Source organism: Puma concolor, chromosome C1 (genome assembly GCF_028749965.1).
Source record: "Puma concolor isolate L17-30 chromosome C1, mPumCon1.1.hap2, whole genome shotgun sequence".
In the NCBI taxonomy this organism is placed as follows: Eukaryota; Metazoa; Chordata; class Mammalia; order Carnivora; family Felidae; genus Puma; species Puma concolor.
In genome coordinates this window covers 106,923,408-106,942,801 of record NC_141674.1, presented here as the reverse complement: position 1 = coordinate 106,942,801, position 19,394 = coordinate 106,923,408, and the positions used below count along the sequence as shown (strand labels likewise).

General features: G+C 45.2%; 2 protein-coding genes across 3 annotated transcripts in view; one reads left to right on the top strand and one right to left on the bottom strand.

Annotated features, from left to right (window-relative positions):
* The window catches only part of RIIAD1 (regulatory subunit of type II PKA R-subunit domain containing 1), a 223,653-nt gene that overhangs the window by 193,695 nt on the left and 10,564 nt on the right, over positions 1 to 19,394 (bottom strand). The gene's annotated exons all lie outside the window — the stretch shown is intronic.
* On the top strand, positions 12 to 3,860 carry MRPL9 (mitochondrial ribosomal protein L9). 2 transcript variants are annotated; one of them, XM_025924797.2, is made up of 7 exons: positions 12 to 169; positions 343 to 499; positions 953 to 1,077; positions 1,282 to 1,332; positions 2,324 to 2,425; positions 2,929 to 3,012; positions 3,120 to 3,860. In XM_025924797.2, exons 1-7 carry the CDS (start codon positions 53 to 55, stop codon positions 3,252 to 3,254), a joined length of 771 nt encoding a protein of 256 aa, XP_025780582.2. In that variant the 5' UTR covers positions 12 to 52; the 3' UTR covers positions 3,255 to 3,860. The 2 variants fall into 2 exon arrangements, with proteins under 2 accessions (XP_025780582.2, XP_086574366.1); XM_086718240.1 differs by having other exon boundaries at positions 3,097 to 3,234.

Sequence of the window (19,394 nt, the reverse complement as noted above, 5' to 3'; positions counted from 1 at the left end):
TTTCCTGCGCCGGCGCCGGGGGCCTCCTCCGCTCTCCCTCGGCGCCGGGAACATGGCGGCGGCTGGGGCGTGGGTGCTGCTGCGAGGAGCCGTCCGGGAGCTGCTGCGGCTGCCGCTCGCGGGGGCCGCCCCCGGCCCGGAGCGCGCCTTCAGCCTCTCTCACAGTCGGGTGAGGCCCAGCTCTGAGCCGTGGCGGTCTTCGCCTCCGGCGGGGCTCTTTACGCCCGAGTATTGCTTCCGAGGGGTTCCGGCCTGAGGGTGGCGGGTTCACATTGTGCCGGCGCCCGAGGGCGCCAGGAGTTTCCCCGGGAGACTCGCTCACCCCCGCTCCCCGACTGCCAGGGCACGGTCATCGTGGAGCGCTGGTGGAAGGTACCGTTGGCTGGAGACGGCCGGAAGCCGCGCCTGCACCGGCGACACCGCGTCTACAAGCTGGTAGAGGACACGAAACACGGGCCCAAAGGCAACCTGGAGCTCATCCTCACCCAGTCGGTGGTAGGTAAGGCCCGGCAAAAGTATCTCCTACCTCAGGCTGGCCCCGTTTGGCGTCAGCTCTTTCCTGCCCTCCCCGTTTAGCTATTTCTCGCCGTTTGTAGAAATGATCTGCTCTGTATTTGAGGAGAGGAAGCCATAAAAAGTACTGTGATTGTGCCATTGGCCTCCTGCATAGAAAAAGGAACGCGAATGGGGCAACTGTGTAGAGGGGAAAGGAGGCCCAACAGCATGTGCTACAATGACTGAAACCCTGTGATGGGACACCTCTCACTTTGTACAGGGAATGTGAAACTTCTAAATCAGGCCGTAAAAAAACTAATCAGAAGTCCCTTAAGTGTTGTTCTTAGTATTAATATTTTTTCTAGGAGGAATAAGTACTGTGAGAGAATAAGAGGTGTGTCTTTGATCATCGCCTCTTTAGGAGGTCATCTGATCCAGTGTCTGTTCTCCTTGGCAGGACTTGGAGTCCGGGGTGACCTGGTCTCAGTGAAGAAACCTTTGGGCCGGAATCGACTGTTGCCTCAAGGTCTGGCTGTATATGCATCCCCTGAAAACAAGAAACTCTTTGAAGAGGAGAAATTGGTGAGCAGAGGGACTTGGAAGAATAAAACCTTAAGATTTCTTTTAGCAACTTCCTTCCCTTTGATATTTAACTTAAAAACGAAATAGGGATTAGAAAAATAGGAATCCAGAAACCCAGCCTATGTCCAGCATAATAAGAGTTTGATATTTATCATGGACTCATTTTTCTTTTCATTTTTTTCACCTTTAACTTTCTTTTTCTAGCTGAGACAAGAAGGAAAATTAGAGAGGATCCAGACCAGGGCGGGTGAGATGGTGAGTAAAAACATGGAAAGTTCTTACTTATTTGTCACTTAAGGAGTTACCAGCCTCTTCCTGAGAGGCTCCTTGATTTCCTTGAAGTATCCTGATTGCAGACACACGTGTAGGAGAAAGGGGAAATGCTTGGCTGCCAAAACTGGTTTTGAGACCTCCTGGGAGATCCTGACTTGTTGGGTGAAGTGCCCTAGCTTATTGAGTAAAGCCCCAACCCAGGTAGTAGGGGACCCATGGAAAAGTGTGAGATGAGGGCTCTGCCTCCATAGATGTTTACAGACAAGTCACAAAAAACATGAGACACATGAGAAAGTGATCAGTAACTTCAAGGCAGTAGATTAGAAAAATGACATGGACCAAAAACGATTAGAGTGATGGAGAGGGCTTTTCTTCAGATGGGATTAGATTGGCCCCTGTGGGATTAGTAGGCTTTGGATAGGCCAGGAGGGTGGGAAAGGTATTCTTAAGGAAGAAAAAGTGTACGTAGATAATTAAGGCACGCTTTAACATAAAAGGTAGACCAGTCTAGCAAAAACAGAGGACTCATACAGGATAATACTTATGGCTGTAAAGGGAGTTGGGGTGAGATTTGTAAAACATTTTGAATCCTCGGCTGATGAATTTATATTTCATTCTATAAGCAGAAAGGATAGAGGTGGGACTGAAGGGCCAGAAGTATTGGGTTAAAATGGTCTACTAAAGCCATTCTATCCTGGGGTGTATCAGTGGTCCCCATTGATAAGTCTAACTTTGACATGGCCTGTTTCTCCTTGCTTAGGAACAACCAGGCATAGGTGACATTCTCCTTCTTTGTACAGAATCAGCCTTGAGGCAGTAGAAATATTCGCTTTCCTATTCATCTTCTCACCTGTATGCTTGTGAGGCAGACATTGTGCCTCTTTCCTGAATTCAGGCCTTGTGCCTTTTGCTAACATGTTTCTTCTCCTTTGATTCCAACTCTAACCTAGCCCCTGTTTATATTTCCTATCAGACAGTGACGTTTCTCAAAAGCTGTCACCTGGAGGTGGGGATGAAAAACAACGTCAAATGGGAACTAAACCCTGAAATAGTTGCCCGCCATTTCTTCAAAAATGTGAGTGTTCCCAAGCACCACTGTCCCTCTGAGGGCAGAAGCTACCCCTGGGAAGGAGGCCCAGGATCGATCCCTTCGTTAGAAAAGGGTGTGATCGTCCAGCTGGAGTTAGGGAAAGTGTTCTTGGTTGCAGGGTTGAGGAAGGGAAATGACTAAAGAGTAAGGGTGGTCAAAATTTGAAGACTGATAGGAAAAGATGGTGGCATCATTTATTTCCTCTCTAGGAAAAACCTGGGAAATGTGACCCACTGTGGAGTTTCTACTCTTGTGTGGAGGAAGTGATTTTGGTCTCAAGCCCTGTTTCTCTTTGGTGGATCCTCCTCCCTTTCTGAGAAATTGGGACTGAGTTTCTCTGCCACTATCTGTGGAGGGTAAACATGGTAACAGCCAGGGTAAACTCAGTTTTATTCATTCCTGTACAGGAAATTCCAGAACCTTCTTTGAGATTGCCTAGAGTTACATCAACATAAACAGAGCTCCTTTTGGCTTTGACTTTTTTGCAGCTTGGTGTTGTGGTCGCCCCACATGCATTAAAGTTACCAGAAGAACCCATTACACAGTGGGGCAAGTACTGGTGTGAGGTGACGGTGAGTATTTCACGTCCTGTCTCCTTTTTTCTGGCTGGGTAAAAAGCTTGGTATTAGCTCTTATCTGCCCAACTAACCTCTGAGGATTCCTTTGGTTTTGTGTACAGGTAAATGGACTTGACACTGTGAGGGTACCTATGTCTGTGGTGAACTTTGAGAGGCCCAAGACCAAAAGATACAAGTACTGGTTAGCCCAACAAGCTGCCAAGGGAATGGCCCCCACCAGCTCCCAGACTTTCTGAATCTACTCTCCCTCAAAATCAGACGAGCAGAATCAGGGGCCCCTGGAGGGCACAGTCAGTTGAGCATCTGACTTTAGCTCAGGTCATGGTCTCTCGGTTGGTGAGTTCGAGCCCCACATTGAGCTCTGTGCTGTCGGTGCAGAGCCTGCTTTGGATCCTCTGTCCTCCTCTCTCCCTGCCCCTCCCCCACTCACACTGTCTCCCCAAAATGAATAAGCAAAAAAGAAGAGCCGAATCAGGAGCAGTGGAGCAACGATGGGCCATCACCCTGATCAACTCCCAGCTCTGACGAAATAGTGGAATTTTACAGAGCATATGGAGACAACAGCCGAAACTGCATATACACGTTGAATCCTCCGTATTTTCCACCTCTGTCTTGGACTGTTACCACATCTGGCCTTACTGGGGTAGTCCTGCTCAAGGAGTACCAGGCTGTAGATTTGATAAGCTGAATATTAACAGATGGAAACAGTCTGGATCTTATTTAGCCTGAAATTCACTGGAACAAATGGAAGAGCTAGTCACTGTCTCCGTCACTAGGCTCATTCTCATACAAATTGAACATTTGTATCTCAAGAGGAAATAAAGAGATTGTGTTTTTGTTTATTTTTTAGTTTATTACAGTCTTTACAGTTAATTTTATGCACTTATGATTTAGTACTGCACCTTTATGTCTATTTACATTTCTCTCAAGCAAATGGCACCATGTATGGTCTTTACGTGTGTGCGTAAGTTTTGATAAATTTTACCTTTTTAATTTTTAGGTTTTTTTAATGTATAGTTGACAACACCGTGTTACATCCTCAGGTGTACAGCGTAGTGATTGGATAATTCTATACATTATGCTGTATAGCTACCGTTTCTTACCATGCAGTGCTATTACAAAACCATTGACTAGAGAGATTGTGTTCTTAGATGCTGTTTACTGGGCATGAGTAGACTGGGGGCAGAACTTCCAAGTAGGTTGTACTCTTGAGCTACTGGGGTTTGGTGCTAAAAAGGAAGGGAAAATAAAATTCATTTATAGGCTATATCCCGTGGGTGCTATGGGCAAATTACTTAACAAGCTGATATGTCTTAGGTCTTAAAAGTCATTTTTGTTAGGTATATTTATAAAGCTATAAATATGAATAAGCACAATGGATTCTACTTTTCTAAAGGGATCCAAATAAGGTCTAAGGGTAATTGTTGGAGAAAAATGAAGCTGCAATGAAAAAAGCTTAAAAAGGGAACTTACTTTGTTTCTGTAACCCTGAAATTTTGAAAAAGATGGCATCTTGGTTTCCAGAGCAAGGTTAAGATATAGGGCTAGTCATTGGGTAATTATGGAACAGGTATCTTGATAGATAAGGGAAGTAGATAATTCTGCCTAAGTTCAAGGTCTACGAGTGGAAAAAAGATCCAACTGCTGACAAATGGATTGTGCTAGTCACTCCAATACAATGTGAGGTCACACAATTTATGACTCTTCGCTGTCTTTATCAGAAGCTCAGAGAGACTAGTTTCTAACCTAATGTTTGAGCTCACCTATGACTATGAGTCCGTTAAGCACTTTGATTCACATGAGGCCATCCCAACTGATAGAAGTCTATCATCAGTTGCACTGAAAACTAGCCAGACACACACTAGCCAGCAGACTCCATAACTCAAGGTGTGTGGAAACTTACGACTGGTGTTGTTTGAAATCTGCCATTTCAATGATCTTCATCCCTACTGTTACTGGTGAAAAGCTTATTTAACACATCTTTCCACACCACCATGTCCCCATCAGAACATCTCTGAAATTGCCTGAGCAACAACCACAACATTCCACACAGCTCGTCTCAAAAGTGTTTAAATATTTGTCATAGTGTAAGTTCCTGGCGAAACAGACTGAATTGGAAATCTGTGTGCAGGAAGTTTATGATGAAGGGATCTTAGACTGGGTTGACACCTGTGGGGGAGTCCAGGAAGCAGGATTCGGTAGAGGAGGAGGTTAAGCTGGTCTCAACAAAGACCTCCGTCAGTCCCTCTCACTCAAGCTAGGATGGCTGTGTGGAAATGTGTACTCTATTGAGGCAAGTGGCCACATACGTACCCCCACATTGGCTAAAAAGGGGCCATGTCCTTGGGTGAGGTGTCTGACTTCGGGAAAAGGCAGCTCCCAAGGGGACTCAGAAGAGCACCGTCCGCATTCTCAGCAGCTTGGGAAATGAGTGCTTCAGTCCTGAAGCGGGGAATCTGGGCAGCACACTAGGTCTTCACTATAGTCCACCTTTCGTGCTGTTCGGATCCATTGTTTCTTGAGTTCTAGAGTGATCCCTTCAGGATTTGATGGGCCTCTTTTCCTGGGAAAACTGGTTAACAGAGGAAGGTCTGGGAGAGGCCGTAGCCCCTGCTGCTGTAACTTACCCTGTCTGCACTGGTACTCGTCTCCCTTCTCTACTCCTCATCTAGATTCCTACCCACACCCCCTCAACTTGTACTTCTGGTCCAAATAGGTTACCTGATAAGGTACCTGGTCATTATGCCCTTGCAGGCCATGACTGCATCTGTCCATTATCAGAATTGATACATGTGTCAGAACAGTATTTCCAAGTGTGGAATATGCTGTCTGTAGACCCCAGTGAGGTTTGTCGGGCACTGTGTTCCCTTCTTGGGAGTGAGATGTGAGAAGTAAAATTTCTCCTTTACTTTGGAGGGAACATCCTGGCATGGTCCAGACCACTGGACCTCTAAAAACATTACTGGGTATTTGCAGTTTTATGTACCACTACTTGAAGGATGTTTATCCTATCAAGGCCTCTAGTGCACTTGCCATTTCTTGCTCATCCTGTACAATTACCATGATGTCATCAATGAAGTAACATGATGATCTGTGGAATGTCCATATGGTCCAGGACATATTATGACAGGGTGGGAGGTTTTACATGGTCCAGGTGCAAGACTATTCCTGCTCATCCCAGTAGTGAAAGTACTTTTTATGGTCCTTTCTTACAGAGATGGAAAAGAATATATTGCTCAGATTAATGGCCACCTATCATGTACCTGCGACTGTGTTAATCTCTAGCAAAGACACCACATTTAGCATTTAGCACAGCAGATACAATTGAAATGACTTGATTGAGATCTTCCAAGAACTTTCTGATTTTACCAGGGACCAGACTAGTGAATTAAATAGTGTTTTAATGGGCCCACCATCCCTGCATCCTTTAGATCTGCAAGAGGGCCACTACTGTGGTAGTTTTTATTATCTTGGCCTGAGATGGTAGCAGCAACTTCAGGAGCTTCGTGCTGGCCTTTCTAACCCTATCACGGTTAGTGTAGTTCTGCCAACTATCAAATATATCCATCTCAGTTACCCATTAAGGACCAGTGAAATGACCGCTGGGTGGATCTACAAACCCAGTAGGACCACTGAGAGCTAGACCTGGGTCTGGAATACATTTGTCACCCCCGCATACCAGGGGGCCATGATGATGCTTCAGATCCATGGACATCAGTATCAGATAAGACCCTGTATACAACAGTTTCTCAAATGGTTGTGCCTCTTTCTCCAGCATGTATTAAGCAAATGGTCGTGAGTCCTTATAGGACCAGGGGAATTATTACTTTGAATGAAGTAATGTGATGATCTGTGGAATGTCCATATGGTCCAGGACATATTATGCTGGACCTGCAAGAGGGTCATGCTGTTCTAGGGGCCTAGCCTCTTACATCAGTTGTTTCCAGCTGAAAAACTGGTTCGGGAAGACTTCTACTTCCACCGACAGAAATCACCTTCCCATTATAAACAACTAAAAAACCAGACAAAATTATAAAAAATGTTTATGGATATTGAAAAGCAAGTAGTACAGAACTTCGTTAAATGAGAAAAGGGAAATAAATGAGATGAGCCCTATGATAGCCTCAGTTCACTGAGAGTTGTGCCCAACTTTTTTTTTTTTTTGACAAAGATACCAAAACAATTCAATGGAGGAAAGACAGCCTTTTCAACAAACGCTAGAGCAATAGGCACAAAATAAAACTTAACCTACATCTAACACCTTATACAAAAATTAACTCAGAATGGCCACGAACCTAGAAATAGTTTCCTGCACTGTGCTGTAGGGAGCATTGCAGAGGGGGGAATCTCAAAGCCAGAGATTAGAGCTGGTGGAGGAGGGTCATGAAGTCCCACCTCCCCTTCCCATGCCAAAGCAGTTCACAGAAAGTTAGTTAAAACAGAAGTTTAAATTTTGATTCAATCTCATAACACAAAAATATCTAGGTTCCAATAAAAAGTCATCATGGGTTGCCTGACTGTCAGAAGAGCACACGACTCTTGATCTTGGGGTGGTGAGTTCAAACCCCATGTTGAGTGTAGAGATTACTTAAAAAAATAAAGTTTTGAGGCACCTGGGTGGCTCAGTCAGTTGGGCATCCTACTTCGGCTCAGATCATATCACAGTTTGTGGGTTCGAGCCCCACATCAGGCTCTGTGCTGACAGCTCAGAGCCTGGATCCTGCTTTGGATTGTGTGTCTCCCTCTTTCTCTCTGCCCCTTCCCTGCTTGTGCGCTCTCTCTCTCTCTCAAATATAAATAAACATTAAAATAAATAAAGTCATTATATATGGGGAGGGGGTCTCTCATCATACCAAGAACCAAGAAGATCTCAAACTGAATGAAAAAAGACAATCAATAGGTGCCAATACTGAAATGACAACACAGCAGGGCCTAATCAACGTTTATAGAACACTCCATCCATCCAACAGCAGCGGAATAGACCTTTATTATGCTCCAGCAGAACATATACCAAGATAGACCGTAACCTGGACCATAAGACAAATATCAACTGATTTAAAAATGGAGTCATACAGAACATGTTCTCTGATGACCATGGACATAAGATAGAAACCAACAGTAGAAAGAAAGGAGGAAAATCTTATAATACTTCAAAGCTAAATGCACTTCTAAATAATTCATGGGTCAATAAGGAATTCTCAAGGGAAATAAATTTTAAATACATTGAACTGAATAAAAATGAAAACATACCAAACATTGTTGCACACAGCTAAAGCAGTGCTGAGGAAAAATCAAAGCACTAAATGCATACATTTTATCTAAAGTCCCACCTCAAGAACTTAGAAAAAGAAGACCAAAGTAAACTCAAAACAAGCATGAGCAAGGAAATAACAAAAAAAATAAGGAACAGAAAGCAAAGGAATTTATAAAAGAAAAAAAGAAAATCAATGAAAGAGCTAGTTCTTTGAAAAACACCAATAAAATCGACAAACCACTAGCAAGACTGACTAAAAAAAGACACAAACTACAAATATCAGAAATGAAACACAGCATATCACTAGAAACTTCACAAATATCAAAAAATGACAAGGGAACACTATAAACTCTACATGCATAAATTTGACAAAATGGACCAAATCCTTCGAAAAGCACAAACTACCACAACTGACCCAGGGTGAAACAGATCGTTTGAATAGCCCTATAACAATTAAGGAGAATTAATTCATAATTTAAAGATCTGCCCCCCATGTCCCCCCAAAAAGCTCTCAGGTCCAGATGGTTTCTCTGGAGAATTCTACCAGATGTTTAAAGAGGAAGTAACGCTAACTTTGTATGATTTCTTCCACAAAATAGGAGAGAATATTTCCCAATTCCTAGTATTACCATGAAAACAAACAAAACAATAGTACAAAAGAAAGTACAGGCCAATATCTCTCATGAATATAACTGCAAAACTCCTTAACAAAGTATCAGCACATAGATTGTATCAAATTGTGGTAAGATTTATATACCATGCTCAACTGGGGTTTATTCCAGGGATGCAAATGTGGCTCAATATTCAAAAGTCAATCTGTGTAATCTACCACAGTAACCCTCCAAAGAAGAAAATTACATGATCATCAATTGATGGAGAGGAATCATTTGGTAAAAGTCTGCACCCATTCATGATTAAAAATATATATATTCTCAGAAAAATGGGAGTATGGGGAAACTTCTTCAACTTGACAAAAGCACCTACAAAACGTCTACAGTTAATATTATACTTAATGGTGAAAGTCTGAGCACTTTTCTCCTAAGATCAGGAAAAAGGCAAGTATATCTGTTCTCACTCCTCTTCAACATACTGCTAGTAGTTCTAGACAGTGCAATAAGGCAAGACAAGGAACTAAAAAGCATACAGATGAAAAAAGAAAACTGTCCCCATTTACTGATGACATGATTGTCTATGTAGAAAATCTTACAAAAAAGGAATCTACAAAAAAACTCCTAAAAATAAATTCACACACACACACACACACACACACACACACACACACATGTGGACACCAAAATTAAAAATACAATACACTTTAAAATTGTTCAAAAATACATAGGTATAAATCTAACAAAACATACGAGATATATATGGTAAAAACTACATGATGTCGATGAAAAAATCAAAGATCTAAATAAATGGAGAGACATACTGTTGTTCATGGATCAAAAGACTTGACATAGTAAAGATGTCACTTCTTCCCTATACTGATATGCAGGTTTAATGTAATTACTACCAAAATCCCAATATTTTTTTTTTTGTAAACATATACAAGATTGTCCTAAAGTTTATGTGGAAGGCAAAGGAACTAGCATAACTTAAAGAATTTTGAAAAAGAAGAATAAAGTGTGAGAAATCAGTCTACCCAAATTTTAGATTATATAGCTATAATAATCAATGCTGGGTATCCCTGTAGGTGGAGAGATAAACACATAGATCAATGGAACAGAATACAGATCCCAGAAACAGACTCACAAATGTGCCCAACTTTTTTTTTTTTTTTGACAAAGATACCAAAACAATAAAATGGAGGAAAGACAACCTTTTCAACAAAGCTAGAGCAATAGGCACAAAATAAAACTTAACCTACATCTAACAGCCTATACAAAATTTAACTCAGAATGGCCACAGACCTAAATATAAACTAAAACTATAAAACTTTTTTTAAAAAAAATAGATAATCTTCAAGATCTATGAATAGACAAATAGTTCTTTTTTTTTTTTTTTTTAAGATTTTTATTTCTAAGTAATCTCTACACCCAATGCAGGGCTCAAACTTACAATGCTGAGATCAAGAGTTGCATGGTCTACCGACTGAGCAGCCCGGCACCCCAAAGAGTTCTTACATTTGATGCCAAATGATCCATAAGGGAAAATCAAGAATGTGGACCTCATTAAAATTTAAATATGGTCTTGGAAAGCCCATGTGAAGAGGATGAAAAGACAAGCTACTGGGACACACAATATTTGCAAATCATGGATCTAACAAAGGAGCAGTATCTTGAATGTAAAAAGAACTCTCAAACTCAAAGTGAAAAAAATTACAATCTGACCAGAAAATGGGCAAAAGACCTGAACATGTTTTATCAAAAAGGGTATATAGAGGGAAAATAAGCACATGAAAAGATATTCAACATAATTAGCCATGAGAGAAATGCAAATTAAAACCACAAATGAGATCTTACTATACACCTATCAAAATGGCTAAAATTAGGGGTGCCTCAGTCAGTTAAGCATCCAGGTTTGGCTCAGGTCATAATCTCACGATTCTGGGTTTGAGCCCTGCCTCGGGCTCTGTGCTGACAGCTCAGAGCCTGGAGCCTGCTTCAGATTCTATGTCTTCTTCTCTCTCTGCCCCTCCCCTGCTCACGCTCTGCCTCTCTCTGTCTCTCAAAAATGAATAAAACATTTAAAAAAAATTTTAATGGCTAAAATTAAAAACTGATAACACCAAATGCTGGTGAGGATTCAGAGAAACTGGTCAGATGTTCCTGGTAGGAATGCAGGATGCGATAGCCTTTGGAAAAGGCTTTGGCAATTCCTTACAAAGTTACACATGCCCTTACCATTTAATTTAGGAGCCCTGTTCCCAGGCATTTACTAAAGAGAAATGAAAAATTACTAATGATATATTAATGTTCATAGGAACTTTATGACCCCAAATGGAAACATGGCCATCAGCATTACATAAACAATGGAATACTGCTCATCAAGGTAAAGGAACTAATGATACACACCGCACTGATAAATCTAAAAATACACTATGTGAGGGGCACCTGGGTGGCTGGGTCAGTCAAGTGTCCGACTCGTGGTTTCACCTCAGGTCACGATCTCCCAATTTTGTGAGTTCGAGCCCCACTCGCACTATGTCTCTCTCAAACTAAATAAATTAATTAAAAATAAATATATAAAGATACACTATGTGAAAGAAGACAAACACAAAGGACTACATGCTATATGATTCCATTCACGCAAAACTCTTGTGACAAAGTATCAGCGGTGGCTAGGAGCCAGACTTTGGATGGGGATTGGACTGCAAAGGGGCATGAGCAGTGGTGGGCTAGTAAATGTTTAACAACCTGCTTTCAGTGGGAAGGACGCCCTGGTTTGTAGCATTTGCCAATTTCTGTGGTGTAAATACCCCTTCCACTGACAATTTCATGTATCCAGTGTGATGTCATTGAACACTGCGTATGCAAGAGGTGCTAGCTAACAATCAGATCTCATTAGATGTTATAAGTTGGCTCTTCTAATACCTCACTGGGCATAAGGGAATGTTGTGGGATGATGGAAACGTTACCTATCTTGTGGTGATGGTTAATTTGAAAAACTTACTAAAATGTACGTTTTAAATTGGTGAGTTTTAATGTAAATAAATTATACTTCAATAAAAAAAACTTTTAATGTTTATTTATTTTGAGAGAGAGAGAGAAAGAGAGAGAACAAGTGGGCAGAGAGGGAGAGAGAGAGAGAAAGACAGAATCTGAAGCAGGCTCCAGACTCTGAGCTGTCAGCGCAGAGCCCGATGAAGAGCTTGAACCCACAAACCATGAGATCATGATCTGAGCCGAAGTCGGACGTTTAACTGACTGAGCCACCCAGGCACCCCAATAAAGGATGATTTTTTAAAGCTGGCTCAGGTGTAGAAACGGGAAGGAACTATAAGGTTTTCTCTTTTAATGAATTGTAACTTTTTATCAGGTGGCTGTCCTCAGCCTCCTGATCGTCCATCCTTGATTTCTTTTTATGGTACAGATCGGGCAATAATAGCCTTGTTGAGAGGTGCCTGGGTGGCTCAGTCGGTTAAGTGTCCAACTTTGGCTCAGGTGATGACCTCACAGTTCGTGAGTTCGAGCCCCGTGTCTCTGTGCTGACAGCTCGGAGCCTGGAGCCTGCTTCAGATTCTGTGTCTCCCTCTCTCTCTGCCCCTCCGCCACTTGCTCTATCTCTCTCTCTCAAAAATAAACATTAAAAAAAAAATAGCCTTGTTGAGTGCCATCTATCTCGTTCCTAGGAAAGCCATGTTCTGTGAATCATCTCCAGCAATCTGCCAATCAGATTCAGACCCTGGAAGCCTGTCCAACCTTCCTGCCCAGTGCAGTAATTCAGTTACTTTGATTCCAACAGTTAGGCACCCACCACCTGCCTGTTCCAGTGCCCTGCCATCCCCACTGCTACCAGTGAGCCCAGTTCTGTGACAGTTCAGCACTAGCCTTTAGGGCGAGGCCATCCCTGAGCTTCTCAATGAAACTGGTGCCTGTCTCACCAGGACATTCTTTATCGCTTCAGTAGATGGACTACCCTTGGGCCCTCTCATGGAACATAATCATTTGGTGACTTTTCTGGCTTTACTTAGCATATTTACTCTAAGATGCCCACGTTTTTTAGCCCTTTGATGTTTTCTTCCACCATCTACCATGACTGTTCTGGCATTTTTGTAAAATTTTTTATTATTTATTTTTGAGAGAGAGAGAGAGAGACAGAGCATGAACAGGGGAGGGGCAGAGCCAGGGGGAGACACAGAATCTGAAGCAGGCTCCAGGCTCTGAGCTGTCAGCACAGAGCCCGACACGGGGCTCGAACTCACAAACTGAGATCATGACCTGAGCCAAAGTCAGACACTTAACTGACTGAGCCACCCAGGCACCCTGTTCTGGCATTTCTGCTTCACTTAATGTGGGCCATGGCTTCCTCTGACTTTCTAAGAGGCACCTTATCCGAGTATTAGCAACATCTCTTGGGGGCCTTGTTAGAGCATTAAGTCCTGTATCACGGGAAGTTACTTCCATATCCATCTTCCTTATCAAACTTTATATCCCACCCTCCTTGATCCAACACTTCATAACCCAGCCCAACACATCTTCAACCATCTGCAGCCAGTACATGCTGGCCAGGCCCACTGGTGTCTGCAGGGCAGTCTTCCATGAGGGGGCACCCAGTTTTGGGTAAGGGAGGAGGGATGGCCTCTGACAGGAAGAAGTAGGTACTTTCGCAGGCCAGAGGGATGCAGGAGAATGGGGGATTCAGGATGTTCAAAAGCATCGACCCAGATGTCCCAGTCCGTGTCTCCTTCCAAACAGACCTGCCAGAGTTAAGAATTCAAACTGCTCGGGAGCTCTCCTACTCTCATAATTAAATCTTGGAGCTTATTCTCAGGGTCCTGAAGATGCAGGAGGTAAAAGTCTCTTTATAAGTTGCCAAGGAGGGCCTCAGGCTTTACAGTCGGCCTTTAGCTGGTGATTAATTACCCTCAGCCCTTCATCACCTTTTCCCCGAGGTATCAAGAGCCTCCAGCAGAGCAGCCGCCCAATCCCACGGTCTTTATAACTTCTCAGACACGGTGTATTTCCCCCACCGATGCGTTGCCTTTCCCCAGGATCCCATCCTACTTCACGGCCAGTGAGGGTTTCAACAATTGCACTGATCCAGTGTGCGGGGGCCACGCATGCTCTACCTACCACCGGGGATGGGGGGGCCTCACTGCCAGCTGGCCAACAGGTGATTCGGCTTTGAAATCCTTTGAAATCCCCATTTGTTTTCCCATAGTGCGAGGCTGCGTCAGGTGTGCCCACTGCCGCGTCTGGTCGTGTGGCGCTGCTCCAGCTTCCTGATCAAGAGGAAGAAGAAGACACCCAGCACCCAGCCAGATAACCGAAGGCTCACAACTCCTTCTGCTACAACAGGCTTGTTTCACCGCAAGACTGTGGGCATGGGTGGGCACGGGTGGGCACCGAGCTGCTGACCAAAGGCATGGTGCAGCGGTGGTCAGGAAGCAGAGATCCGGCCAGTGAAACCCCGCCACCTCCTGCGTGAGGACTGCTGTCAACAAGAATGCCCGGGCCACCCTCAGTAGCACCAAGCACACGACCCGCAAGAGCAAGTACCGCCCAGATGTGCACATGGCTGCCAGAAGCCTGTGCCGGTGAAGAGGGAGCCGCCCCCACCAAGAGCTCCTGAGCACCTGCCCCCACCTCCAAAGCAATAAAGATGTCAACCACACCAATCTATCAGTAAAATATAAAAAATAAAACAAAATCACAGTTTAGATTCAGCTCTCCTTGGTAGTCTTGGCACCGATTCTTGGCAGGTTGAGTTTCCGGGCAAACACACTTTGAGACCGAAATCTGAGTAAAGGGTGCCACTGGCTGGCTCAGTCGGTGGAGGGTGGGACTCTCCATCTCAGGGTTGTGAGTTCCAGCCCCATGCTGGGTGTAGAGATTACTTAAAAACAATAAATAAAATGTGTTTTGTTTTGTTTTTTAAAGAAATCTGAGTAAAGGCTTATGAAGCTTGTGTTGGTATCAGCACCACCTGTGAGAGCGAGAAGGCCACAGAATTGGACACAGGAACTCTGGAGCTCTTGTGACCCTTCAGAGTTTTCCCCGCAGCGGCAAGAGAATCAGACCTCTGTCCTCCCACACTGACCAACCGCTACAGGCTGTCTCAGGAGGGGGTGTGGACTTGGATGATTTTTCAATGGAGGGCAATCCCTAGATGGGTCTCAGCTGAGAACTGTTAGCCACCAAAATTCCCAGCAGCATGGACAGGAGGGGGCACAGGGGTGAGTGTGTCAGTCCTGAAGAGGGGTGTCCGGATGGATGGCACAGCATAGCATCCACTACAGCACCTTTAAGCACCGAGGACAGCCACAGACAACTTCTCTTCCCTCCTAGGTGGTCTGGGGTGGGCAGGCAGGGCCATCAGCTGAGGGAAAAAAATCAGAAAGTGGCATAGTCCAAAGCCAAACAATGTGTTTGGATTGTATAGATGAGTCCTAACACCACTATGACCTCTTCAGTACATGTGATCAAGAATACACTGGGCAGCTCACCTTCCTAGAGGCGGGGGACTTCCCTTCTTTACACTCAATAGATGTTCCCATATCTCGTTCAAGACGAAGTGCAGAACAGTGAATTCACGAAACTCATGGAGCCGGAAATGGTTTTGAGTGAGATATAGCTGGCACTCAATGTTAGCCGAAGGGATGACTGGATTTTGTCCTCACCTACAGTTAGAAGGCTGGTTAACTACCCAGAGGTATAACACTTCCGTGTTCCTGAACTGTCATGTAGCCGTGCTTTGTTCTCCCAGCTAAATAATTCTAGGTTTATTTTTTCTAGCATGAAATACTGGAATCACATTAGATGGGAAATCAGGGGGTTGCCAGCCCCTCTGCCACTCATCAGTGGGCAAGTTTCTTCATCTGTCACTAAGATCGGACTTGTGGATCTAAGGCAATTTCCACTTGGAGAAGGTCTACAATTCAGTCCTCTTTGGCATTTGGTTTTCTTTTCTCTAGTCATGAAGTGTGGAAATGAATCACAGTAATCAACTGAGCCTCGTTCCATCAGATTCTGTTTTCAGGTACTTGTTAATTGGACAATGAAGCCACCCTACAGCTATCAGACACCTACTAGCATTTTGTTCTCCCCACCCCCAGAGATCCTCACGTCTCTGTACTTCTTTGAGGGCTCTGTGTTGTCACTTCTCCACCCTGATGATGCAAGAATAGGGTACGTTGTGAAGTCCTGCTTCTGAAGGATCTCCGATTCCAGTCCCCCTGGGGCCTGTGAGAGATGGGGTCAAAAGTGTGATTACTGAAGCATTGTGTTGGGCCCGGAAGAAGCTTTCTTGAGAAAGCTCTACATCATCAGTCTCACAGTAAATAGTCCTAAACTCCAACATGTTAACTTGCATTTAGTTTACTCCCTTTCTTCACCAGGGCACCCACTGTGACCTGTCCTCGGTAACCAATCCTGGCCCTGGAGAGAGAATGCACTGAGTTCTGCTCCTTCGTTGAAATAATACCACAGGCCAGACATGGGTATGGGTGCCTGGGTGCGTAATGACAGCCCTCACAACAAATCCACAAGGGAATGTTATTCCCCTTGAGAGATGAAGAAACTCAGCAACCCAAGGGAACAAAAAGGGCTGGTTTAAGAATGCTGAGGGCCTGGGTGCCTGAGTTGGCTAAGCATCCAACTCTGGACTTGGGCTCAGCTTCTCTCGGTTCATGACTTTGGGCCCTCCATCAGGCTCTGCACTCAGAGTGCAGAGCCTGCCTGGGATTCCCTCGCTCTCTGTCTCTCCCCACTCACACACTCTCTCAAAATAAGTAAAAATAAATAAACTTAAAAAAAAAAAGAACACTGAGAGTCTATTGTTTTTCAACAAGCATTTAGGGAGAGGCAATGGTACGTAAGGCACATTTGGTTCTTCTGGATCAAAGCTGAGGGGCGCCTGGGTGGCGCAGTCGGTTAAGCGTCCGACTTCAGCCAGGTCACGATCTCGCGGTCCGTGAGTTCGAGCCCCGCGTCGGGCTCTGAGCTGATGGCTCGGAGCCTGGAGCCTGTTTCCGATTCTGTGTCTCCCTCTCTCTCTGCCCCTCCCCCGTTCATGCTCTGTCTCTCTCTGTCCCAAAAATAAATAAAAACGTTGAAAAAAAACAAAGCTGAATTTTCCCCAGGATGTCCATAGGCACAGGCCGACCTGCTCCCAGGGAGATGTTTTTGTGCATCGAATATTAGCATCCCTAGAGTTCGGTCATGTCAGTGATGCTCAAACGTAACATCTAGTAGCATGCCCCTCTGTGAAAAGCAAGGCCCTGACAGACTGTTAAACACAGACATAAAAGTGAGGCAAGACTTCAGCAAGAACTTCCCTTGGAGGAAATGAGAACTGCTCTTCAGAGCTAACAATGGGGAGATGTGGTATTAGTAACTTGGGCCCACAATCCTGGTCCATCTGGTGGTGTTCTGTTCCCACGCTGGGACACATTGTCTGCTCACCCCCTTTGCATGCCCATCATGAGTTGCATGTTTCTCTTCCTTCACCTTTGAAACTGTATTATAATTATCTATCTATGCATCTGTCTTCCCTCACTAGACTGTGAGTTCCACGAGGGAAGAGTGTTTTATTCCCCAAACTTTGCATCCTGGCTACATAGTATACCTCAATATTTGATGAATGAATGAATGATCAACCTTCCAAGGTTTTTTTCTTCCGGCACTTTTAAGAAGGAAACATTCAGGGGCATCTGGGTGGCTCAGTCAGTTAAGCATCTGACTTTAGCTCAGGTCATGATCTTATGGTCCATGAGTTCAAGCCCTACGTCGGGCTCTGTGCTGACACCTCAGAGCCTGGAGCCTGCTTCGGATTCTGTGTCTCCCTCTCTCTCTGCCCCTCCCCCAGTCACACTCTGTCTTACTCTCAAAAATAAACAAACGTTAAACTTAAAAAAAAAAAAAAAAAAGAAAAGAAACATCCAGGAGTTCATGGAACAGGACTGCTAGAGACGAGGCCCTGGGTGTTGTAACTTCTGAAGAAACTTCCTTCTACAGGAATCTGTGAATTTGTGACTATTTCTCCATTCCTAAGCCCTGTTTCTCTTGAGCTGACCGTTTCATTCAGGCCTGGAACGGGCGGTCTCCAGGGGCGTCCCGGCTCCGCAGCCATGCCCAGGAGAGGGCGGTAGAAGCCCGTCTGGCTGGAAGGAGAGCGCCTCACCCTCTAGATGCTGCCCTTTCTCCTTGCCACCCTGTGCCTCAAGCCTGGGGCGATCCAGGGGCGCCTGGGTGGCTCAGAGCCTGCTGCGGATTCTGGGTCTCCCTCTCTCTCTGCCCCTTCCCCACTTGTGCTCGCTCTCTCTCTCAAGAATAAAATAAGTATTAGGAAAAAAAAAAAAAGACTGGGGTGATTCTTCCTGCAGGCCTGTGAGAGCCACTGCCCCAAGTGTGAGGAGGAAGAGCTGACACAGGTCATTCCGGGTCACAAGGTGGCATAGTTAGGTATGTCTGTTAGTCCCCATTACCTCCGATATCAGGTCCAACCTGTGCAACATTTCCAAGAGGCTCCTACCGTTTTTAGCCCAAAGGTAAACCAGATCTCAAGAGATGAAAAATGCCAGATAGCTGGATGCCCAACCAGCTCCCCTTACAAGAGCCCACCCTTGACCCGGCTGCCATGGCTGACTACCGCCCTTCCTCAGTGGCAGCCTCCGCCGCCATGCTAGGTGCATCATACCCACCTCCCCAGTTCACATCCGCTAGGAAGTCCACTCAGCCGGACCCCCATCGACCCCACTGCAGTGGTTCACACTAACTTCGCCCACAGCCCAGTTGTAAACCCAGTGGACACCTCCGGGTCTGAATCCATCTCCGTTTCCCCTGCCCCCTGCTTCCCTCTGTGTGAGTGATCCCGTCACTTCTCCCTCTGCCCATACAAGAAGCCAGGAAGTCATTCTAGAGCCTGTGCCTTCCCTTAGAACTCCACCGCATTCAAACTGCATCCCACCAACTCCTCCTCCTAACACTAGACTTCATCTATTTCCAGGCCCCTGCACAGATCAGCACCCGCCCCCCTCCCTGCGCTGCAGCCTTGGGCGGGGCGGGACAATTAAAAATGTCTGGGGAAGGCTGGACAGTTGGATCCCTAGGAAAGGACTCGGAGAAAGTGCCTATCTCAGGCATCGTGGGTTGACTAAACACATGGACTTCCCAGCCTCCCTTGAGGAGGAGGCCATGTACACAGGTCTGGTCGATGAGATGGTAGTGGGAGCTGGCGGTGGGGGGCGGAGTGTTCTGGGGAAGACCCACTTTCCAGAAAAGAAAGACCAGTATCGTATCCCTGGTATAGTCCCTTCCTGCTGATCCTTCAGCCTTGCGGGAAGGGGGAAACTGCAGAGGCAGGTCCTGAGACCACTCTGGACCCAACATGTGTGAGAAGCAAGGCCTGCACCCTAAATAGAGGCTTCCTCTCAGAGCAGGTGATCCCAGCTGGACCGCCAGCCCCATGAAGGCCTGGAGAAGAGAATCCAAGCAGAGTTCGAAGGTCTTGGCTTGGG

Excerpts from the sequence above, each read along its gene's own strand:
- MRPL9 (XM_025924797.2), top strand. The coding sequence starts at position 53 with ATGGCGGCGGCTGGGGCGTGGGTGCTGCTGCGAGGAGCCGTCCGGGAG. Across the intron at positions 2,426-2,928 it reads CCCGCCATTTCTTCAAAAAT|CTTGGTGTTGTGGTCGCCCC; the intron begins GTGAGTGTTCCC and ends ACTTTTTTGCAG. Across the intron at positions 3,013-3,119 it reads AGTACTGGTGTGAGGTGACG|GTAAATGGACTTGACACTGT; the intron begins GTGAGTATTTCA and ends TTTTGTGTACAG.